General features: G+C 33.8%; 2 protein-coding genes across 5 annotated transcripts in view; one reads left to right on the forward strand and one right to left on the reverse strand.

The window, feature by feature from the left end:
* Nucleotides 1-10,205, reverse strand: part of LOC111367082 (ELMO domain-containing protein A-like) — a 14,817-nt gene extending 4,612 nt beyond the window's left edge. For 2 of the 4 annotated variants that reach the window (XM_022987782.1, XM_022987785.1), the window contains exons 1-7: nucleotides 9,707-10,202; nucleotides 7,854-7,963; nucleotides 7,193-7,261; nucleotides 6,893-7,008; nucleotides 6,724-6,778; nucleotides 6,233-6,353; nucleotides 5,805-5,852 (exon numbers count right to left, since the gene is read on the reverse strand). In XM_022987782.1, the coding sequence (XP_022843550.1) occupies nucleotides 5,805-5,852; nucleotides 6,233-6,353; nucleotides 6,724-6,778; nucleotides 6,893-7,008; nucleotides 7,193-7,261; nucleotides 7,854-7,963; nucleotides 9,707-9,794 (607 nt within the window). In that variant the 5' untranslated portion in view covers nucleotides 9,795-10,202. Of the gene's footprint in view, nucleotides 1-5,804; nucleotides 5,853-6,232; nucleotides 6,354-6,723; nucleotides 6,779-6,892; nucleotides 7,009-7,192; nucleotides 7,262-7,853; nucleotides 7,964-9,706 lie in introns of all 4 variants that reach the window. The other 2 variants (XM_022987784.1, XM_022987783.1) reach the window with 2 other exon arrangements.
* Nucleotides 10,206-20,013: 9,808 nt separating this feature from the next.
* LOC111367083 lies at nucleotides 20,014-25,891 on the forward strand. The gene is made up of 5 exons (XM_022987787.1): nucleotides 20,014-20,585; nucleotides 22,284-22,712; nucleotides 22,955-23,047; nucleotides 24,305-24,444; nucleotides 25,434-25,891. Exons 1-5 carry the CDS (start codon nucleotides 20,184-20,186, stop codon nucleotides 25,876-25,878), a joined length of 1,509 nt encoding a protein of 502 aa, XP_022843555.1. The 5' UTR covers nucleotides 20,014-20,183; the 3' UTR covers nucleotides 25,879-25,891.
* The last annotated feature ends 6 nt before the right edge of the window (nucleotides 25,892-25,897 follow it).

Here is a 25,897-nt window from a genome sequence, read left to right on the forward strand (position 1 = left end):
GCTGGTCTATTAGGGATATGTTTGACACTATGAAATATTTGATGTTTCTGAATGATGGGTTTGACTTAACTAAAATTTATCTTTTGTTGAGTACACTCAAGGAGATAAATTTTAAAGGCATGTTAAGCTAACACATAAGATGTGTGAAGACAAAAGAGTTGTCAGCTTAATGATCTGGAAGTTGTGTGGAGATACATTTGATAAAAATATCTACTCAAATGTTTTATTAGGATTTGTTGAGTACACTCAAGATCTTGATACAACGAATGGGATCCCAGCCCAATGGGAATCAAATGTGGATTCAAATAATTTATGTATGAGGGTCATGGATTCATTTTAAACAGTGGGAGCACATTTAATTAAAATCCATATTGAGTTTGTGCATATGCATTATAATACATATTAATTCTACGTTTTTTCCGTCATTTATAGTTTTTGAATCATGAGTAATCATATGAATTTGAGAGGCATACTGGATGCCAACAAACTGATCGGACCAAATTTTTTCGATTGACACCGCAAGTTGAGAATCGTTCTCAAGCATGAGAAAATTGGATATGTCCTTGAGCATTCCTTTCCAGTGGTGCCTACTGAAAATTTCACTCAGGAAGAGGTGGCTGCTTACAACAAACACAGTGATGACGATAACACTGCAGCATGTGTGATGCTTGCAGCTATGTCACCTGAGTTGCAGAAGCAACATGAGGGTATGGATACTTATACTATGATTTTTCATCTTAAGAAGTTGTATGATGAATAATCTCGTATGGAGAGGTATGAGACCTCTAAACAACTATACCGGTGCAAAATGGCAGAGGGATCTTCAGTCAGTGCTCATGTGCTGAAGGTGATTGGCTTCGTTGAAAAACTGGCTTCGTTGGGTTTTATTATGAATCATGAACTAAGTATTGACTTGGTTTTGCAATCTCTGCCAGATAGTTATTCACAATTCATTATGAACTTCAATATGAATAAGATCAAATGTACACTCCCTGAGTTGCTTAATATGCTTAAAACTGTGGAGCCCAATGTCAAGGCTAGCATTAGGCATGTCTTAGCTATTCATTCCTCCAAGGGTACTAAGAGGAAAATCAAAGGAAGTTTTAAAAAAAATCCAAAAAGGCTAAGGGTAATAACAAAACAGTCAAAGCAGGCAAGGACAATACCAAATCTGATGACCCATGCTATCATTGTGGAGTGAAAGGTCATTGGAAGAGGAACTGCAAGGCTTACCTCACTAGCTTGAAGGGAAAGAAATCTTCTGAAACTTCTATTTCAGGTATTTTTGTTATCAAGGTTAATATGTCTACTTCATTAGCTTCTTGAGTATTAGATACCGGATGTGGATCTCATATTTGTATAAATATGCAGGGACTAAAGAGAGGTAGACCACTGCAGAAAAGAGAAGTTGACCTGCGTGTGGGAAATGGAGTAAGAGTTGCTGCATTAGCTGTAGGACATACTTCTTACCACTGACTTCGGGCTTAGTATTAAAATTAAAAAAATGTTATTTTGTTCCCGCCATTACTAAAAACATTATTTTTATTTCATGTTTGGACATGAATGATTTTTCAATTAATGTTAAGAACAATCGTTGTTCGTTTTATAAATATGAGATCTTTTATGGTTGTGGTGTGTTGCAAAATGGAATTTATATTCTTGATACTGAGTCGTCTATTATGAATATAGAAAATAAAAGGCATAAAAGTGATAATCTAAATAATACATACCTCTGGCATTGCAGACTGGGCCATATTAACGACAAACGCATTTTCAAGTTACATAAAGATGGATACTTGGGGTCAACTGATTTTGAATCATTTGACAAATGCCAATCGCAAGTTCCTTTTTACTGGAAAAGGAGAAAGAACCACAGAGCTGCTGGGACTAATACATACTAATGTATGTGGACCCATGTCAATAACTGTCAGAGGTGGTTTTTCTTACTTCATCACATTCACTGATGATCATTCTAGATATGGTTATGTGTATCTGATAAAATTCAAGTATGAAGCACTTGAAAAATTCAAGGAATTCAAACTTGAAGTAGAGAAACAGACTAGTAAAAATATTCTCACGCTGAGATCAGATCTAGGTGGAGAATATTTAAAGGGAGGATTTTTAGATTATCTAAAAGAGAATGAGATTCTCTCGCAGTGGACTCCACCATATACACCGTAACATAATGGTGTATCTAAACGGAGGAATCACACTTTGTTAGACATGGTGCGATCTATGATGAGCTATGCAAACATCCCAAAATCATTTTGGGATCATGCACTAATTGCTACGTACTACACACTTAATCGTGTCCCATCTAAATTGGTTGACAAAACTCCGTACGAGCTATGGCGAGGAAAAAGACCAAACTTATCTCACATGAAAGTTTGGGACTGTGACGCTTATTTAAAGTGAAATAAATCAGATAAGCTTGAGGCTTAGTCTGACAAATGCGTATTTGTGGGATATCCAAAAGAGACAATTGGATATCAGTTTAATAATCTTGTTGAGAAGAAGGTTTTCATATCAAGACATGTTATATTCCTAGAGAAAGAGTTTATTCTAGGAGATGGTAGTGGGAGCAAACTAGAACTTGAAGGAGTTCAAGAATTCATAGATACTGTTGACCAATTAGATGAACCTGAGTCCGATCCTACACCTGTTGACGGACAGACTCTTGATCAGGATGTAGAGAACCCTGAGAACACTCCAACTCAGTGTAAATCAAGTAGGATCATTCGACTTCCCAAAAGGTACGAATTCAGGATTACTAATCAAGTATTATTAGTCGAGGATGATGAACCTACAGATTACGTAGAAGCGAAGTCAAGTGTTGACTCGAAGATATGACAAGAAGCCATGGAATTCGAAATGAATTCAATGTATAAAAACAAAGTTTGGACCTTGGTCGACCTTCCAGGTGAGATAAAGCCGATATGTTGTAAATGGGCTTACAAGAAAAATGTCGATGTGGATGGAAACGTCGATACATACAAAGCAAGGCTAGTAGCAAAGGATTATACACAACGACAAGGCGTTGACTTTGACGAAACTTTTTCGCCTATAGCCATGCTAAAGTCCATTCGAATTCTGCTTGCAATAGCTGCATACCATGATTATGAGATATGACAAATGGATGTCAAAACTACTTTCCTTAATGGAAACTTACAAGAGGAGGTGTATATGACACAGCCTGAAAGTTTTGAATTCAAAGGAGCCAACAAAGTATGTAAGCTAAATCGATCCATTTATGGATTAAAGCAAGTCTCTAGGAGCTGGAATCTTCGTTTTGATGAGATAATCAAAATGTTTGATTTTATCAAAAATGAAGATGAACCGTATGTTTACAAGAAGACAAGTGGGAGCGCGGTCGTATTTCTAATATTATATGTCGATGACATTATTAATGGGAAACGACATCCTAATGCTTCAATCGGTAAAATTATGATTGTCGAAGAATTTCTCCATGAAAGATATGGGAGAAGCAGCGTATATCTTGGGAATCAAGATCTATAGAGATAGATCTAAAAAATTACTAGCCTTATCCCAATCTTCGTATATAGATAAAATCTTTAGAAGATTTAATATGGAAGAGTCTAAAAGAGGTTTATGTCCCATGTCGCATGTGATTTATCTCTCAAAAGATATGTGTCCTAAAACACATGATGAAAGGAGCGTATAGATAAGATTCCTTATGCTTCGGCGAAAGGATCTATCATGTATGCGATGCTATGTACGAGACCAGATATTTCATATGCTCTAAGTGTTACGAGCAGGTTTCAAGCAAACCCTGGTGAGAAACACTGGATAGCGATTAAAAACATTTTTAAGTACTTGAGAAGGACTAAAGATGTGTTCTTAAACTATGGAGGAAATGAACTGAAAATTCATGGGTATACTGATGCCAGCTTTCAAACTGACAAAGATGATAGCAAGTCTCAATCAGGATATATGTTTACTCTCAACAATGGAGCGGTTAGTTGGAAAAGTTCCAAACAGGAGACAACCGCTGATTCAACAACAGAAGTCTAGTACATTGCTGCTTCTGAAGCAGCAAAGGAATTTGTCTGGATCAAGAAATTCATTAATGAACTTGGAGTCGTTCCAAGCATTGTTGATTCCATACCTTTGTATTGTGATAACAATGGAGCCATCGCACAAGCGAAGGAACCGAGGTCTCATCAACGATCCAAACATGTACTACGGCGATATTATCTCATCAGGGAAATTATACAAAAAAATGACGTAACGATAGAGCGAGTTCCCACAGATGACAATATTACAGATCCACTAACAAAGCCGTTGTCACAACAGAAACATGATCGTCATGTGGACGGTTATGGTATTAGATACATGAGTGATTGGATCTAGAGCAAGTGGGAGTTTGTAAGTATTGTGCCCGAGATTCAATCGATTTAGGTTGTAAACACTTTTAATATGTTTAATACATTTAATTTTGGCAAGATCTATTATTTATTAAAATTATTTTGTGATAAATAATATTAAATAATAGAGTCCGAAGATCCAAGTTTAAGTGATTTGCTAATCACAAGGAGTTGTGATTGTGAGATACAAATTACGAATGATTGGATCTTGAATAAATCGTGGTCGTAAGTAATAACGAGATACGAATATCGTTAATACAGATAGACCATCACGTGTAGCATTTCTTACTTATGAAGTGAGTAGCTGATCTCACAAACTAAAGTGTGGTGACACTTAAATGAACACGTTGATGTTTTGTTGTAGAACAAAATATTGGAGACCCGCTGAGAGATTCCACATGGATAACTATCTGAGTGTCAGTGGTTAATTTCTAACGTTCGGTAGTGGAATTGGTCCTATGACTTGAGGTAATCATAGTGCTTTGTATGAAAACAGTCATACTTTGACGATGTTGGATGTTGTTATGCTAAGGGCCGCTAATACGATATCGTTCGGATATGTCAAGAACCATATGAAGGTTGTGAATGACCAATAGAGGATTCGTTACTCTTAGATAGTCAGAGATTGTGATCTGCATTTCGTTCAATTAAGTCAATAACGAAATCCTTGGCCAAGGTATACATATAAGTCGAAAAGGAGTTTTCAACTCATATTGACTTAATAGTAGAATGAAAGATATGATCGATAATCGAGTTTGACACACTTCCATATCTCGTAGTTGATCGGATCATATTGACGAAGGGATTTTAATTTCATGGTAAATGAACAGTTTTAGCTTTGTCATACCACGTGACATTTTTCGTCGCATGTGTTGCCCTGATACATTGCTAGACGTCAATCTGGGACGGCGAGTGTGAATTTGTGATAAATTAAAAAGGTGTTTAATTTATCAATTTTGATTAGATCAAAATAATATTTCACATCGTTAGGCATCGTAGTCGAGAACCTAATAGGTCGCACACAAAAGAGAATTGAAAGATTGCAAATCGCCAATTAATTAATTTAATAATCGTTGGATAAATTAATTAATTGGATTGATTATTTATAAATATATGGTTAGAGTTTAAGGTCCATAAAGTTTTCATTATTCTTGCTGGCACAAAAAGAAAAATCCAAGCAGTTGCAGTCCATTCTCCGTGTGGATTTCATGGGAGACTGGACAATTGGACAACTGTGGAAGGCAGATTCAAGTTGTTGGAAAAGAATAACGCCAAGGAGATTACAAAATCAAGAAAAAAGGTATATTTCTTATCACAATTCTTATCTAAATACAAATCTGAATCCTGAATGAAAATTGAAATTATTTAATTCCGCTGTGCATGTTTAAGTAAATTCTCAACATTAGTTGCCAAGCATACCTGCAAGAAACTTCAAAAAGGTTGCTCCCACCACTGTTCCGGGCTTTACTGCAGACGTTAGGCAAAAGATTAGGAGATGTACTACATCAAACACTCAAATCTAATCTCCCTGAAGTGAAGTATTATATTCAAAATAATTATACAACTTTTAATGAATAGAGATGCAAGGAAAATTTTCAAATACTTCAAAGCCAAACTGCTGTAAGATAGACTACAGTGCAATAGTGGATTGAGATTCTACTTAACATTCAAAGGGAACCCAGAGTGCGAGCCCGGGGGAGGGGAAAAAGAAAGAGCAAACAAAAAAGAGAAGCATTCAATTTCATGTTGATGACATTCCAGAATTCAAATGTTTAAAAAACTTGTTTACCACTTCACGTGATCACTCTTCGTTAAACATTCAAGCAAGAAAGAGATAGAGAAGACACCTGCTTCTAGATCGAGCATCTGAATAAGCATGAATGTGATGTTGACACCAGCAACAGCAAATGGGTATTCCCACATGGCCCGATCACCTTCCTGCTTTCGAAGAAGATCTTGGAAAGATTTCTGTAAAAAGAATCACGTCACAGGTAGAGAGTTCAAAGAGACTGTTGGGGCGTAGGGAGAGAAAATTGAGGCGAGAGAAACTAGAAGAGTAGTATGCGGGGGGCAGGAGAGAGATGTATGGTGAGTTGTCCAGTTTCATTTATTTATTTATTTATTTTTTTAAAGGGAGAAGTTAAGAGCGCAAGGAAAATCTTGTAGTATGTGGTTTTCTCAATTTTCTCCTTGGTGGTGGTGATTTGCCGGAACAAGTTTAATTCTTGTTTTTGCCTCTTTCTGACCCATATTCTCGTTTTTGTTTACACTATGCATTCGGGGCCTGTGAGTGTGCACCCAAGATGGCGTGTGCATGCGAGAGAGAGACTGGTCATACCTGAAAGTTCCTAGCAAAGAATAACAAATTTTCCAATGATATGAAACCACCACCCCTGACAGAGGAACCTATAAGTTAAAGGTACAAAGGAATTACAAGAAACAAAAATTTATCTATTGATAATGAGATTATGAGACACCTGAAAATAATTGAAGAAAATAATATTTACCTGAAGTCTGTAGACGGATCTTTTCCCTGCCAACCCATTTCCTTCCACTGCTCAGATATTAAACCGGAAAGTTCCTCCCCAGGAAAGGCTGCATTCCACAATGCTCTCAGAGCTTCCTATAACAACAAAGCATATATTAAATTAGAGAGAGAGGCAATCATCAAAGCTGAGTTTCTGTTCTAACCAAACGGATGGCCTCCAGTTTGAAGGATCAATTTAATTGTATCATGAGCAGGAAGAAAATCTTCTTGAGTTTTAAATAAGCTCTGATAAGTTAGTGAGATGTAAGCAGGACTATACCTGATGTTCGATATTTGAACTATCATAAGCAACATCTATCCGCTGCTGCAGCCTCTGTAGACATTCCTCCTAATGCACAAGGTGAAATAGAACATCAAAATCTAATGACTCAAGTGTTACTCAATCACCAGATATTGTTAACTTAAACAACAGAAAAATGAAAAATGAAAAGATGAGAAACAGAGGCAATGTCACATTCTATATATTTGGCACAAATTGTTCTACTACAAATTCATGAAAGCACGTATGCATAAGTGATTGACGTGCCCATCTATTAATGTCTAATTTATCCTCGTTTAACAATAAAAAGTTTTCCAGATCGGTTGGAGATTAACTCGAGGGCACACCACATTTTTATGGATGTGCATTAATTTGGTAATGAAAGCCACACAAAGATTCAGGCTAAACAACCATGATCAATAACCAACTTTGATATGAGATAGTCAACCACTAACAAGACAGACAGTTATAATACAAATTCTTTTTCCACATATTAGTGTTTATTGCCTAACATTAGTTGCATAATTAATGACCTAAAAGAGTGCTGTAAACTAATATCTTAATTAACACAAAGCCAAGTAGATAATTATCTGATATAGTAAATGGAGGAATCCAGATGATACGAAACCAAATTCCAGAGTATCAATCCACCAAATATTACCTGGGCAGGCGTCAAATCAAATGATGGGTGAGCATCGTTCTCTCTTCTTTGAACACAAACACATGAAAGGCCTCTGCCAAGCCATGCTGCTGATCCTGCCACAACCTCTGCTGTAATGAAAGAAAATAATTGGCATTTTACAAATTTGGATACTGAAGCACCATGCATGAGTAAAATATTCTAGAATGCAAATTCAGCAAATAGATATGAAATAGGTCAGCTTCCTGTTACGATTATATTATATTTTAATTATTTGTATTTTCTTATTTGTATTTTTCTTATTTCTTGAATTAGACTATGGTTGTTATTATTATTATTATTATTTTTTCATTAGTGGTATACTTTTAACTACTTAATAGGTAGTGGTAGACATGGAGTTAACTAGTGCTCCCTAGTTTTAGGAAATATGATTCATTTTGTTTGTATTCGAATCCTATGAATGAACTCAAATGAAGAGAATTATTCTACAGTTTATTGTTGTATTCGGGGGTTTATTGGTACCTCAAATTACAAAAACTTTGGGAGGTCTGGGTTTCCTTGAACTAAACTATTTTTTCGTTGTTCTTTTTTCTGTTTTATTTTGTTCATTGATACGCACATATGTCATTTGTGTTTGTATTGCTTTCCCCAATATAGTATGTAACATGTTGATGTCAAACAAGCGCGCACACACATCATTGTTACTTTTGCAAGTTCAGTATAATCAATTAAATGCATAATTGCATGATCTATTCGAGGATGTAATTATACACAAAAAATAGTACAACGATATTCAGCTTACTTTCATACACTTGTTTGACAACCTACGAGATGCTCTGGCCAAAAATATTAAATAAATGACATGCAAGTATATTTCAGGAGGCAATACCTCACTTGGGAGGCTATTAGTTATTGTAATTCCAGTGCTCTGGAAACTTTAACGAACATACCAACATTTAAGTAATTAAAACTATAATACAGTAATAAGAAATATTAGTTCAGCTTTTATGAGAAGGCTGCCTCGATAACTTCATCTTTAAGGCCAGTAAAACAAGCATAAATTGAAGAAAAATCAAGCAACGTGGTCACTTAACTACTTTTAGAATGCTTCAAATTTGTGAAGTTTATATAACTAGACTTCTCCCAAAAAAAAAAAATAATAATAATAATAAAATTATTATAGAGCAAAGTTGAGACAGTTGATTTATGTTTTACCCACTGTAATTCTATTTAAGCAATATAACTAACGTACCATTATGATTGAGAAGCCATAAAAGGTCGAAACTAGTTCAGCAAATAACACTAGAGCATTTTATTTTGATTGTGCTTAAAAGTTACTTTTTAGAAAGTAAGTTAAGATTTACTTTTAAAAATTAAAAAAGTGTAACTTTGGAAAGAAGATAGACTTACTTTTAGACGCGTCAAACATATGCCTAGAAAACTATTAAAAGTACTAAAAAGTATTTTTAAGTTTAGTCAAACATGTGTCTGAACTTAAATAAATTAACCCTTTCCCCAACTATGTTTGGCCAAAAAAATGACTTCCAGTTTACTTATTTTTACTTTCTCTTGACTTACTTCAATCATTAACGGTCTGCTCAATTTACAATTTATAAAATTCCGCAATGTAGAAGTGTGAAAATTTAAGAAAGATTCTGAAACAGCTAAAACAAACTTAGTCAAAAATTTCAAAAGGGTAGCAATAAAACCTCATCAAAGATAGTTCGTGCATTACTGGAAACAGAAAACGGAAACTCACTAACACTTGAATGTAAATATGCATCAATTAACAGATCCAGAACCTCCAATTACATTAACTCCACACATATACGTACATCTACAATACAATAATTAAAAAAAAAAATTGAACATACCAGAAGTAGAGTGGTAACTATTTCCTCGGCCGAGACTTGAAGAAATTCTCCTCACAGCAACAAATGATCCTCCTCCTCTGTCATCCATTCCTCTATTTCGCTTTCTTCAAATATTGATTTTCCAAAAATTCCCTCTACTCCCACAGCTGCTTCTTTAAATCTCTCATTTCACTATTATAGTGCTGAAGTTTGAACTAAACGATGGAAACTAACACAAAATGCAGGTCAATAGAAAGATTTCCAGATCCACTGATTCACTGAATTAGAATAAACACCACGAAAGCATCCTAAAAACAATTCTCTCCATAATTTCTATATGTGACGATTAATTATAGATACGAATGAATGTACGTATGCAGATGGCAAATCGGCTCTCTCTCTCTCTCTAGATACTCTCGTTTCTCTCACTTTTCAGTTGGCATCTCTCTTTCTGGTGAGTGCGTGGCCTCCGCGTCCTTTAAGTTGATTTCGTCATTACGAATTTGAAAATTTTATTAATTTAAATCAATCTCCCAATTTATATATCACAGGTCCCCCAAACAATTTATAATCGTCAGTGGATTTAAAAAAAAAAAAAAAAAAAAAAACCCTTTAATTGATTAATTAGTACAACTCAACGAATCCTTAATTGATTAAGTGGAAAAAATGCACGCACGAAATTAATGTATACACTACGAGTCCGTTTGATTACAAAGATGGAATTGAATTCTCTAAAAAACGAATTCCCTGGAATTGAACTATCTAGAATTGTTTTCCTGACAATTGTAAATTATTGTGTTTGATTCGTATAATTTTTCACGTAGAAAATGTTGAAATAAAAGTATTTTTTGGTGTTCGTTTGATTTTGTTTTACATGAAAATTGTCAATTAAAAGAATAAATTTTACTTGTATTGAGGAAGAAATTTGTTTCCATTGCCAACAAAAAAAAACAAAAATTTCAAGAAAATCATCTACTTTTTAGTGTTCGTTTGACTTTGTTTTACATAAAAATTATCATTTAAAGAGAAATATTTTTTATAATAATTTTTAGAATTTGTTTCCATAGCTAACAAAAAAATAATAATAAATAAATAAGAAAAAAAATACTACAGCAGTTTGGTTTTCTCTAAAAACCAAGAAAAGTCCAAACTTCAAGAAAATCAAGAATTCGAATTCCATAGGAAAAAAAATTATCAAACACCGAAAGTTGGAAAACCCAATTCCAATTTCATCTTCCAATTCTATTTCCACCCTATCAAGCACGCCCTACATGTTTATTATAATGAAGATAGTCAATTTTAGTGTTTGTTTGGTAGGAATTTTGTTAATTGATTTTTTGACCGTTAGAGATAAAGTGGATCTTACCTGTGAGAGAAGAATTCAAAAATGACGGTTGAAATAGTGAAATAACGGTCAAAAAATTGATGTTAATTGGATTAAAATCTCTACCAAACATCCTCTTAGTTTATTTTTACTGATGTTCCTAATTTTTTTGGTCAAAAAGTTAATTCAGAGGGCATAAAACGACTTATTTGTCAATTATATTTTAAAATAGTAAACGCGATAGGTGACAATATTTTTCCTCATTTTAAAGTACACAAACAAAATATTTTGATAGAAATTATCATCGGCGGCGAGGTGAGATAATTAAAGAGATGTTAAAGATAAGAACTTAATAGAAAAGGTTAGAATATAAGTGCTATGGAGAGTAAAGATTGAAATCCTTAAATACAATTATAATGTGGTGTAATTAATAAAACATGAGATACTAACATAATTACCTATGTACATGTACGTTAAACCTCAATTGATTGTGAGTGGATAGTGATAAGTGTTTATATATGATTTAAATTATAAGTTGATAGAAATGAGTGGTGAGTAAGTGTATATTACTTGTGGTAATCTCAAAATGAATGGATGAAATGTGACTTGAGTGTTTATAAATAATTTATAAACATAGGCCAAGTATAGGTTAAATGCAAGTGGAAAATCAATCGTGGGTATGTTTTTTATGCAGTATAGGGCAAATTTAAATAGGATTAAAAAAAAAAAGGTTTCATCTTCTTCCCATTCAAGGTTTTCCAGTCCACTTTAATAAACACGCCATATTAATTAGTTAGATCTATTATCAATGGTTTTTGGAACTACAATGACACTAGTCACTGGATAGAGTTTTTGTTAAAGTTGCAACGTTGCTACTCTGATAATGATGCTAAAAACTGAATAGAGTTTCATAGAGTTATGATGTTGCTACTTCGATACTTGCACTAAGTGAAACTATTAGCCTATTTTTAATGACAGAGACAACATTGAATATAATGTAAAAAGTATAAGATAACAATAATACTTTACATTCTCATCGACCCGATAGAGTAGAGCTCGATCTGGGTTTGCTCAAGGTAGGGGTTCGAGTGCAAGTTTCTTCTTTTGACATTAGCCTTGACTTAGCTCAATATGTAACTCTTGTTCGTTTGTCAATTCAGGATCAGCTCGATCTACCGTAATTGCAAAGACACATATGCTTGGCACTAACGTGCGCAAACTATCATTGACCAAGCATACAATATAGGGTCAAGAACTAACAACTTTGAGCTCATAGCACATCACATGATATATAATCTTTACTAGAAAATCACTAATTTCAATAAGCACATTACTATACTCATTATAAACTATTCCATGCCACAAGAACGTGTCTCATTTTCAACATTCGAGTCAAAGTAATGTAGACTGTGTTTTGACCTATGAACTAAGCATATTTTTCACTAAAATATTTCATGAGATATCATAAATTAAAGAGTAATTTATGTGCTAAGCATGAAATAATCACTTGGAATTTGGGTGGTTGGTGGATTTGTCACATGGGATGTTGAGTAAGTGTGGTACCATGTCATGATGTTTGAAGTCCTTTCATGTTACACACTCCAAAAAAATCGACTCTCTGTACTTTGCTTGTCGATTACATGTATAATGTCAACACGTTCAACTTATTGTGATGGCCCACACGCATGGGTTTCCAACAAAGTTGAATAGTTTGTGGATTTTCATTGCTAATTATAGTAACGCTGCCTTGCATGAATATATTTACACTAAAATTATCGTGGAGATAACATAATATGATCACGTGATGTAGCGAAAGTATAAAAATGTAAAATAACAAATGAAAAAATCTATTGATTATGTGATACTCAAAAGTTCGAAAATCGAAGTTTAATTGCTTTTATAAAGAAAATTTGATTAGGAGTGGTCACTTTTTCCCAGAATCGGTGGAATCGGACCAGAACCGTTTAGAAGATGCCGGTTCAGTTCCGAATCTTTTAAAAAACAATTTGATTTCGGGACAAATTTTTAAGAACCGATCGGTTCTGGTCCGGTTCCCAATTCTAGTATGGGAACCAAACTTTATAAGATCCGAATTTTTTTTTTTTCACTTTGGATACGAAATTTTTATTTTGTTTTCACTTTGTAAATTTATACCTAAATAAATCTTTGAATAATATGTTTGGTTCTTCTATATTTTGTTAAAAGTATCACGTTGGTAGAATTTTTAGAGTTTTTATTAGTGAATATTTTATGTTGACATTTTCAATGTAAAGAATCGGATCGGACCGAATCGGAACCGATTGGTTCGGTTCCACAGCTAGCTATGGAACCAATGGTTCCATTTCTAAAATTCCCATTGGTATTCGATTTGGTTCGGTTCCCTATGGAATCGAACCAAATCGGACCGCACCCACTCCTAAGTTTGACAAAGTTTGAGAGAAATCTCAAAATTTTTATTTAAATAATCAATAGGAAAAAACTATTACGACTTGGAGTTTAATATATATATATTAAACGAATATTAATCAATTTTAGAAGAGTTGACATCAACAATGACACAATACTATAATTTCTTTAAAAGGTATGCAACATTGAATTAGAAGCTCTACGACTTTCAAGTGCTAACCATGTTGTGGTCCAATGCGTGTTCTTTACTTTAGATATTAATGCTTTGATGTGAAAAAATAGTACAATACATTTTTTATTCACTAAGAAGGAAAATGTCTATTGCACAATTCATTCAGTTGAACCTCCTTCGGCTTTATTCGAGAGACAGATCAGAAGAGAAATATGTCTCAACAATCTAAAAAACTTATTGATATTTTAAGCACTAGGTCATTCTTCTTTGTATTATATTATTCTATATGAGACTTTCATCTCGTACTATTCAAACAAAAACATCCAAATACCAGTTGCAAGGTATATGTAATAGAAAGTTTGAAATTTTTAATCTCAAGTTCAATCTTATGTGAAAGCATGTGGAAATATAGAATGATTCATTTTTTATATTAATATTAAGAATGTGTTTACTTTAATATAAATCAATGTTTTAATATGTCGAAGAATATAGTATAACATTCTTGTTAAATATATTAATTTTGAGGGCATGGTTATTTCTTTTAAGTTTTAAGCCACCAAAAATCGACTAGAATGTATGGTTAAAACAATCGAGGCATGTTACATATGTCTTACTGAATTTAGGCAATACTATGAACAAATTTTTTTACTTTTTAATATTATTAATATTGTGTAATCCTCGAGTTATGTCGATTTCTATTTAGTAGAAGTTGTCTACCTTGCTTTAAATTTGGTATATCGAATCAGCTTGCTCTCTTTTCATATGAGTTGTCCATCACTTATGATACTTGTGGAGGAAGCTCCAAAATAAAGTAGACGTACAAAGATATGGAGATTCTCTCAAGTCACAAACATTATTATGTTGAAATAAATATAGGTGTGTGAGACACATTAGGGCCCTCACATTTGTGCATTATATAGTGACATTTTTGTCTTTGTTTGATTAGGAGGCCAAATGAAATTAATAAGGATTAAAATATTTAGTTGTATGAAAAAAACATATGTACCAAGTTCAAGCAAGGCACTCTATAAAAATAGAAAAAAAAATCTCTTTAGTTTAGTTAAAAATTAGATTTTTAGTAGGTTTTGATAAAAATTGATAAAATATATTACTTAAAAGTTGATAAAATTTGTAGATATCATGAAATATGTAATTAAAATTAATTTTTTATTTTAATTTTTTTTTTATCAATTTTCATTAACTAAATCAAACAATGACTTCATTTATACCTTTATTTTGTTAAAATTAATTTTTCCCATTTTTTAATTGTGCCAATTGAAAATACGGTTGTGCTACATGTATTGTATATATCACTATTTACATATTGATGTATACACACATGACGTGATAAAATATGATTGAGTCATAATTTTCAAAAAAAGAAGAAGAAGAAGATTTTTTCCGCTCTCTTCTTGACATCTCATCTATTTATAAAACTTTCTATAATTCCTTATATACAAATAGTATTATTCTTTAAAAAAGGGTGTGATGTTGACAAGAAAAATATGCCTATGTTTGAGCCCAATTTTCTAAAAATTCATTTTCTAAAAACTCATTTTTAACCATACATTATTCTAATAAAATAATTTTACTAGTAAGTACAAAAATTTTCCTTACTAGTCATACTATCAAATGCGAACGGAGTGACTATGAAATAAAATCATAAATTTAAGAGGCAAGTTTTACAAAACAAAGTTCAAGGGCTAACTTGAAATTTTACTATAAATTCAAGGACCAAAAAGGTTTTACCCACATCTACTAGGGTTATCTTACAAAATTTATCACCTGCCATGTTGAATCTAATCATGTCGAAGTGTCAAAGATGTGAGTTATAATAATCTAAAATATAAACATGATTTGAGATACACCCTAATCATAAAATTTGATAACCTAAATTTCTGCTAGAGAAAACTTTGTTGACTCATTAGACATTTCTTGAAATAACATTGTCCTCGTTTGAGCCATATTTTTGGGCAAAAATATCTTTTAAAATAGTATTTTGTTGGAGAATATGTAGTTAAAAAATAAGAAAAAAATTCAATTTACGTGTATAATTATTTTATTATAGAATATATGATTGAAAATGTATTTTTGAAAAAAAAAATGAATTTTTGAAAAAATGAGGGCCAAACATATGCTATATATATATATATATATATATATATTTTTTTTTTTTTAAATGCATTACAATATTTAGAAGAAAGCCTCAACTTATAAAAACTTTTAAATATAAAAGGGCGGCATCGGTTTTCAAGAGTTTTTCTGAATGAGTACGTGTTAGCTTGAAAATATAAGAAAAGTCAAGCACGTAAATTCGTCCCCATTTGCCCCCCTTTTCTGGAAATGAGAATGGATGAAATAATATTTTTTTGAAAAATAAAATGTTGAAAAAAAAGGCAAATTTTTTGGTTTACGTGTAAAATTATTTTATGAAAAATTGTGTGATTAAAAATAGAAGAGAGAAAAATAGAATGAAATTTAATGGGGACCAAATAGGATGTTGTGTGAACATTTGAAATTGGATCATGCTACACGTACATAATCATTTACCTACTACTCACATCATTTGGGTGGGACCTCGATTCGAATTATTAAATTACACATGGGGCCCACATGTTTGTGAGGGGGAGGGACACGGTTCGGCACACCCCTTTCGATACAAACATCATCCTTTGAAATTCTGAATGAAATTTCTCCATCTTTCAACTTCAACATAGGGTCTCAAAAAGAACCAGATGGGACTAATCAATCCCAATTCAATCAAATCCTTGTTTGCTCAACCTGGCCCAAGAGGGGTGGCGGGAAGAGGTGATCATAATTGAGAAAATTTCATATCTAAAAGATTAAGTATCGTCCATTTCAAAATTAAAAAGCAATGTTTAAAATTTCAAAAATCAAATATTAATTAATTAATTGAATATATTAAAGTCACAACTTTATACAAATTGGTCACAAGTTATTTTACAAATCAAAAATTGTATAGGTCATAGATTATTTCATAATCACAAATCAAAAGTTTTATAGGTTACAATTTATTCATCGATTACAAATCATAAAATTTATAGGTCACAATTTATTTATCGATCATAAACTACAAATTTTATAAGTCACCACTCGAGTATTTAGATTAATGGTCACAATCTCAATAATTAGTCATGAACACCATTCTACCATGGCACGAACCCTACGCCCAACAAAAAGCAATGCAACCTCTCCACTACCACTACCACCAAACTATCATTTTCAACTTCAAAACCACCACCATCTCACCGCCACAACTACCAACGAACCAACATTTTCAACTAGAAAACCACCATTATCATCGCTAGATCCACCACCAATGCCACCAATAAAAACCAACGCCACCAGCATATATAAGAAAACCACTCGTTGCTATCGCCGCCACCAACACCAACCAACCATGACATCATTGTCGCCACCACCAACGACAACACAAAAGCAACAGCCAAACGTAAGAAGGCGCACCGCCTGGAACCACTTCGTTGATGTCGCCATCACCATCGCGCCCACTAACACCAACCAGCCACCACAGCCATGGCACCACCGCCCCCAACACTACCAACACCAACACAAAAACAACAGCCAAACCTAATTTCTAGTGCGCTTGATTAGGCGCACTGCCTGGAACCACTTCGCGATATCGCCATCACGATGACGACGTCACCATCACCAGCCATAATATCCCTAACCCAAAGCCACAAGATCTATAGCAAATAGAGAGAAGCATCTCCAACGACCTCACGTGGTGTGCATCGCTGCTCCCTTTTCTTCGGCATCTTCGTCGATGGTGGTGGTAAGGTAGAAAGAATGAGAGGTAGAGCAGAGAGAGAATGAGAAAAAGCAAAATGAATATGAATATTAGGGTTTGGAACGTGGGTATATAATTGATTGAATTTTATAATATTATTATTTAATATTAAACATTATATTATCATTTGATTTTTGTATATATAAACTATAATTTTGATTTTTGAAATGCAATATTTAAAAGTAGACCTCTATGTAATTTCCACATCATAATTTTTGCCCAAGATATTATTATATTTTTCCACCATAGTTTCACTTTTTTCCTTTTATTTTTTTCGTAACAAAAGTGTATTGTGCTTACATAACATAGTATGTGCATTCTGCCGACTAATTCTACAATAAATGTCAAAACCACTATTGTCATTACTCATTCCACTTTCTATAGTAGCTACCACTATCAATGTCGAAACCACCACCAATACATTAATTTTGATCTAAAGTCACCCCATCTCACAACCATTGTCATCACCACCACAAACCACTCCATCTTACCATCAATTCCGTCACTGCAACCGCATTACCACTAACAAGAATCTAAAAATCAACACATTCGTCGTCGTCATGAAGACAATCCGATCTAAGAAATCGTGTAATTTTACTTCGCCCTTGAGGTCTTTGCAAGAAAGAGGGGGTTGCGGAGGATTTGTAGGTTTGACCGAATTTAAATATAGATGCGGCAAGCTTTTCTACACCATTCATCATTCTTCTAACTTGTTCTCGTGCAACTACAACTACAAAGTTGCTGAACAAGCAGCCATCGTGAAATTTCATCTCCTCCAAGCTTCTACATCCTAATGTAAGGGCTTGGGAAAGACTAACCTGACAGGGAAACCGATTTGACGGGTAAAAAATTTCCAACCCACATGTAACATTTATACTTTTTATGGCTTGATATGTGCTGGTTGGATGACTATAATGTTTCACTTTGTTCACTGATTTGTGCTTGATGGAAACTAAAACGGACATTTTTGGTATATTAGAAGACTTAGTTTGGAGTTTAGTGTGATGATTAAATCTCGAGTTTGAAGTTAAGCAATCAAGCAAACTTGAGATTTACACGAAAAACTCGATAGCATCATATATCGAATTTGTTGTACAAATCTCGAGTTTGCTTCACTATCTAACTTCAAACTCGAGATTATACAGCCAACTCGATATTTTTCCAACGTACTCAACTTTTGCGTGCAAATTTGAGATTTGCTTAACAAACAAAATTTTACATAGCAAAGTTTTGATTTGACCTGCTAACTTGTCATATATTTACGAAGTCTGATATTTTTTTTAATTAATGTGAGCCGAAGACCAAATTGATAATATAAACCGAACCGAACCAACCCAAATTGAATCGATAAAGGTTGGTTCAATTTTTGCAGTAGGATTAGTCGTTTCAAACATCAATTCACCTAACTGACTTGGACGTTTTTATATGTCGGATTGGGTCTAAAATCGACCCAACCTAGCCATTCCCATCCCTACCTATCTTACAAAAATACTATTTTTATAAACAAACACCAGTATATTTGGAATTATGAAGTACATAACTTTCTCAAAAATTAAATGCTCAAATTAAATACTGCCCCGAAAGTGAGATGGACATTGGGACGAACCGCTCGCAACTCAACTTGCCCCGAAAGTGAGTCTCGAGGATGAGTTGAGCTTAAAAAAACATGTACGATCCACTCACCGACTTGAATGGGCAAACTAGAGAGTTCTTAAGTGACTAGCTTTGAGTATTGTAAAAGCAGCCACCTATGCACTAGGTGCCATCAATTCATGCTCAAACATCACTTGGTTGCCTCGTGAGCAAGGCGGTGGGATCATCAAGACAAACTACCTCTCCTAATATAGCATGAGCATGCTCTTCCCAATGGTTAATGAATTATGCTATTTAAAGTCACTTACTATTATAGTCGTTCTACGTGACATACATATAGCGATTAGTGATTTGATATTTAAAATAAAAAAAAAACTATCACATTAATAGATTAAATCACAAGCTGTCATAAAGAATGTCATGTAAGACAACTATCGCAATGAACGACTATGAATAACATTATGGTTAATAGGTCGAGTCCCGCCAGTTGAACCCACCTCACTCTAATATTATTCCTAGCTTTATGGGAACCTTGTCTTGAACTTATTCCAAAGTAGTTTATCGATTTTCTTACCCCGCTGCTTGGACCATAAATAGAAAAGAAATGTATTTGAATAAGAAGAGGAAATGTTTTGAGAATTCACAAATATTATGCACTGTTTGGTGGGGTTAAAATTAAGTTTTTAATAGATTTTAATAAAAGTTGATAAATTATGTAGTTACAAATTGTGATTCCGGAGAATATAGAGTTAAAATTAATGGTAGTCTTTGATTTATCCCCCGTTCATTTATCATTATTTGTCCATTAAAATGAAAAATATGATCGTTATTTATCACATCAAGCCCCCATATTTGACTTTCTATCTTTTGTGTGAGATTCGTAACGACTATATTTTTTATTCTTATTTTTATATTAATGTGTACCAAACGGGGCCTTAAATTATAATATGAATTTTAATTTTTACTGAATGGGATTATAATTTGTAGTTAAAAGTTCAATAGAATACGTGGGGAGAGGGCATCCGAATGTAGTTTCTAGACTCTAGAGCAACTGCTAACCGTCGCTCGAATCAAATCTTTCACTCCCCCAGCGCAGCGCCTCCGCCACCGCCGCCCTGAAACCCTGAAGTTAAATCCAATAATCATCAATTTCACACTCTGTAGCTGTAAAACAATGCAATCGCCATGTATAGACGCCTGCAAAACCCTCGGTAGTCTCTCACTGACACACAGCCACCAACAATTCCCTTTTTCCTTTTGTACTCGTAGGCGCAATTTTTATCCCTTTATTTCGTGCAATTTCAACAAGAGAAACAACAATCGGAATCCCAGTGTCAGTAAAAATAGTGGGAAATTCAAGTTTAACGATACTAATAGAGAGAGAGTGAAAGTCAAGGGTAAAGAAAATGTTTGGAGCATTGATAACGAAATAGCGAAATCAGATAAAGGTAAGGAGAAATTGAGGAGGAGGAAAAAGAGAGGTGGGAGGAGAATGAAGAATTACAGTAGGAGAGGTGATAAAGTCATGGTGTCTGGTTCTATGTTAATGGAGGTCGAAACAGTTCTGCAGACTCAGGTATTTCTCATTACTCTACTTTTTTTGGAAATAATTCTTTCGAGATTTTTATTAATTTCATGACGGTGAAAATGCTTAGATATGTTGAAGATAAGATATTAATGAATATGATTAACAGCTTATGCTTTAATAAGAGATGGTTATCATGGTATGAGAGCCATGCAAAAGACTTGGGTCCAGGCCTTGTCGGCACCATTTTTAAAATTGTGTACAAGTTAGATATTTGATCAAAAAAACGAATGAGGTATACGAATTTAGATGAGATAGGTGCGCCCTTCAGAATTGTGCCACGGAAGCGTCAATAAGTTCTATATGGTTTTGATAGAAATTTAATGGGCATGGTATAGAACTAGACTCGCTCACCCAGGTGAAATTTCTCCTACACTTACTGTGTATATCATAATCCTTCATTGTACATGTTTATAGCCTGTATGGACTTGTTTCGGTGAAATTAGTACATTTAAGTTGCCTAAGCAATGAATTAGAATTGATTTTTTCTTAGAACTAGATTTTGCCTACATAGTGTTAAATGTACCCTTCAGATTTGTTTCAACAATGTGTGGCTATAAACAGATTGTATATTAATTTATGGGTGTATTTATACGGTTGTATATTCACTTGTATCTCTTGGTAAAATTGCCATACGACCGAAAGACAAATATATTCCCTGTTCGACCCACATTCTTTCAAAAAAATACATTCTTAAAGAGTAATTTGATATTATTTCAAGCACACATTTTTCAATAAAATAATATTATACGCAAATCCAAATTTTTTCCTTATTTGTTAACCACACATTTCCCATTAAATGAAAATAATGTGGCTCAAACAAGGGCATAATATTTTTACAAACTGATATTCGTAGAAGGGGACCTTGGTATAATTAGCGCTAGCACCATTTCATATAAGTGGGAAAACGTTGCTAAATTCTAGGCATTATCTCATTATGTATGTGCATTATATGCATTTTTGCTAGCTCTCATGTTAGGAATTAAGTTTGAGCAGGAAATGTTTGGGGTGAAACTGTAAAGCATGGATCAATGCTTTTGGTCATGCCATAACTTGATAAGAACCTTAGAATTCCATATTGTAGAGATGAGGAATATGTACACAAAGTTTGCAGGGTTCTAGGGCTTCAACTCTTTCAAAAAGATAATGAATATTTGGGCTGTTTGAGATGCTGATAAAATTTCGTTAAATTAAAATATTTATCCCCAGTAAGTTTTTTATAATAAATTTAAAAGTTTGACTTGAATGTGGAGGATGTAAACGCAATGTTTTTTAGCATTAGAAGCTAGTACGCTAGAAGTCCTTTGCAGTTAAAATTTTCTGGGTTGATAATGAAAAGTTTAGTTACTTAATTTTCTGCAGAATTTTCATATATTTTTCCTTTCTGAGAAATCTCTCCTCTATGGTGTCCTTAAAAATTTGATGATTAGTTGTAGTTATGTCTGGCAACTAAAATTGAAATCAGATAGGATCATAAGTAGAGTCCAAAAACTCAATCTTTCTCTGAGGATTTATATGATGAAGTCCAAGTAATTTGGGCATGCTCGAAGTAGGATGAAATTTTGGGCCTAACATGAAATCAAATTTGCGAAAATGGAACCACCACATAAAAACCTTATTTAACTTTAGTTTCAAATGTGCATTTGGCCAAAGAAATATTACCTTCAAATAGTGTTGACATTCTTTCAGGAACCAGTTATTCGACCTGCATGGAATACATTTACAAGTAGTGTCAGTGGTATATGGAAGGGAGCTGGAGCTGTATTTTCTCCAATCACTGCAGAAATGGAGCCAATTGAGATAGGGAGAAAGGATGAGAACCTATTTGACTGCTATACACTTTCCTATATCAAGGCAACACCACCTTCTTCTGGGACTCATAAATCTCAATTACAAAGAAAAATAAATTGGATTACGTTGAATCCTTACGGTGAAGCTCCACTTAATGGAAGCGGTAATGAAAGTCAAGAGATATCCATAGACCAATCCATGATGGGAACATCAAATAAAAAATTAGCAGGTCACTCTCTGCCAAAACTTGAATCCTTTGACTTTTCCAAGAGTGATGTGTTGGAAGAAGATGTCATGGGAATGGAACCTGGCCTTGTTTTCTTCGAGGTAGAATTAATTCAACTCGCTGTTTTTATTCCATAGCCTTTCAGTGGTTTAGACAAGTACTTAATTATTATTGTAGATGAGGAAATATTAAACATTCTCCAAAGAAAATCACTTTTCAAAAACATTTTCGCACAAGCACTTAATAATATTACGACATAATAGTGGATCATGGAGGATATATGATTATCATATCATCAAGGTGATCACATCATCATTAAAAATTTGCAGTGCTCCTTTTGCAGGATGGATCTTATTCGAGAGGCCCAGTTGATATTCCCGTGGGAGATATTGATGAATCTAAATATTACCTTTCCCCAACTTTCAAGTTTGAACAAGTATGTCTGTCTTGGCATTTAAGTTTTCTATGTTCTTTTTACTTAATAATTACTTTGAACATCGTGTCTTCCGTGTTCTCTTTTCTTTATGAATTACTATGGAACACAGTATATTCTATATTCTCTTTTCTTATGGATTATGGTTGAACGTGGTATGACTTAGATATGGCTAGTAATCATGGGAATTAAAATTTCCCTTCTTGTTAACGATGTATTTTTTGACTGCCAGTGTCTTGTTGCTTTTTGTCCAAGAAGATGAAAATGATAGATGATTATAATAACATATTAAAATAATGTTTAAAATTGTACATAGAAGTCTGTTTATAATCTTGAAATGTTATTGTGTATGTCAATTTTAACGCAAACTACAATTCATGACTAAAGCTGATTTCCTTTTTAATTTGTGTACATGCACAGTATTGGCGCAACTCTCCTGTTCTCTTCCAGTATGTTCTACTCGAATATCATCATTCCTCTAATGTAGGAACTTCTTTGGGTCTGTGCAAGTCATTCCTACAACCTCACGTATTCTCATTAGGAGCCATCTTTACTTGTTGACATACATTTCTTTCTTTCTTTCTTTTTCTCCGTTTTAACACAGCCGCATAGGCTGGAAATTTCTCTTTTCTAATAATTTATTCTATTCGTGAAGGTCCTTCTTGATTACCTTCTTTTTCAAATTTTCTTTTATTATGCAACTGAGGATGCGTTCTTAATTTTTAATATTTGAAATCGTTAGGCATTGCTTGTTAATTTCCATCTATTCATTTTCTGTCTTTATTGACCTAGTATTTTTCGGCACCAAGATTGTTGATTCTTATTTCTGATAATAAAAGATAAATGTTCTGAAAAATTAAACGCAACTTATTACGTAGATTAAATTTGTTCCATTAATAAATATTTTTATTGTTTTGTTAAACAGTCTTGTATTAGATAGATATCTTTGAGTTTCTTCACTGACACAAATCAAGCTGCTATCTCCCAAAACTTGCGTGACAGGCAGCAGCCAGCAAGGCTCTGTTTGCTTCTGTATCCAATATTTATTTTTAATTTTACAGTTGGTGGACTACCATTCTAGAATCTAGATCTCTACTATTTATATATATTTCTTCTAAACTGCCAATGGCTTTTAAAAGAACATACATCCAATAGCAATATTTCGAATTTTTAGTTTCTTATCCAAACTTCCATTCCATGTAATGGGACCATTTTATATCCAAGAAGAGAATTATTGTGTTTTCTTTGTTTCCTTTCTAGTGCTTGGTTAAAGGGTGCCACAAAAGACTGCGAGTGGTGCATACTATAGAGTTCAGTAATGGGGGTTCAGATATCCAAATTATGAGGGTTGCAATTTATGAAGAACAATGGGTTGGTCCAGCCAATATCTCTGACAACAGGTACCGTTTTCCATTAAAGAATAAAATTATTTTTCCCGTACAATTTGGATGATGCCAATATGTTCCAAGGTTCCTTGAGCCCTGTACAAAATTTATTGCTAAAATTGTTTAATAATAAGTTACTCTGCTTTGCAATAACGAAGTTGTGATTCTACATTATGATAATATTAGAACTTGATTTCGGGCTAGGTCATTCAATTTGAAAAGTCTAACCAGAAAGGGAAATCTCTACAGGGATTAGCTATGTATTTTTTTAGATTATGCGAGTTCCTTTAAAATTTGAGAAAAATGATTACTTTAGTATCTTCTTCTTCTGAGTAATTATTTCTTCAGTCCTTTGAGGCCATATATTAGGGAATCCTATCTTCCTTTTCTTGGCTTAGTGATGCATACAAGAGTGCCCCAAAATTCATCAATTCTGTTATTTTGATTATATATGGTGAGAGTCAGCTCTTAAATCTTCAAGAAGAGCTTTTATTTGATTATTTGGAGTGGAAAAATTTTAGGTTTTGTAAGTCCTTTATTTCCTGCTGATGAAAAAAAAAAATGCAATTTCTTGGATTAAAACAAAAATCTGTTTAAAAAACATAGGAAATACCGCTTTGAGGGTTTGAAGACGACGGGAGCTACTTACAGAAAATGCATATTTCTCTCTTTGTTGTCCATAAACTAGTGTGTGTTTTGTGAATATTGATTCGTGACCTTGTCATATTTTCCTTTTACAGAGATGATATTTTAATCCTTAATTTTCAATACAACCAGTGTATTTTCCCTCCCAATTTGTTTATTTCATATTTTTTCACTTCTGTTTTCGATATGGTTTCCTGCTTCTTGTATCTGCTTTGATGAATATGTCCTGCGTTTCTTTGGTCTGCATTCACGTTATGTTAATCCAAGTTTGAAGATTGAAACTATAATATGCATGCCTCTGCTTCCTTTAGATGTCCCTTTCATTTCTCTTCTCCTTAACTTTTTAACAATTACGACAGTGACCTTGAGGCAGACTTGAAGCCATTTTCTCAGAGAAAAAGAGTTCAACCATCAGAGCTGACAGGCTCCTGGAAGGTTTTCGAGATAAGTGCAACTCCTATCTATGGTGAAGAAGAGATTGCAGCGGAGGAAAGTAATGGCACGCCGTATGTGTATCTCTGCACCGAGAATCTGAAAAAGAGAAGCTTGCCGGAAAATCCAGTTTACTTTGGAGAGGAAGAGATGCTGGACATGCAAGATGTTACTGTCATGTGGCTGCCTGGAGGCGTTACTACCTATGTTGATGTGAATAACGATGGAATCCTTTGTATTGGTGTTGGATGGTATTCAGACGAGGGAATCAACCTTGTTATGGAAAGGGATTATGGATTAGACGGGAAACTGATAGAAGTTCGATGGAAATCTGAAATGAAGAGAAGATGGACTAATCCACCTCCCATGTAAATTTGCCACCAGTGAGCTA

Source organism: Olea europaea, chromosome 18 (assembly GCF_002742605.1).
Source record: "Olea europaea var. sylvestris chromosome 18, O_europaea_v1, whole genome shotgun sequence".
NCBI classification, from domain to species: domain Eukaryota; kingdom Viridiplantae; phylum Streptophyta; class Magnoliopsida; order Lamiales; family Oleaceae; genus Olea; species Olea europaea.

Excerpts from the sequence above, each read along its gene's own strand:
- LOC111367083 (XM_022987787.1), top strand. The coding sequence starts at position 20,184 with ATGCAATCGCCATGTATAGACGCCTGCAAAACCCTCGGTAGTCTCTCA. Across the intron at positions 22,713-22,954 it reads CTGGCCTTGTTTTCTTCGAG|GATGGATCTTATTCGAGAGG; the intron begins GTAGAATTAATT and ends CTCCTTTTGCAG. Across the intron at positions 24,445-25,433 it reads GCCAATATCTCTGACAACAG|TGACCTTGAGGCAGACTTGA; the intron begins GTACCGTTTTCC and ends CAATTACGACAG.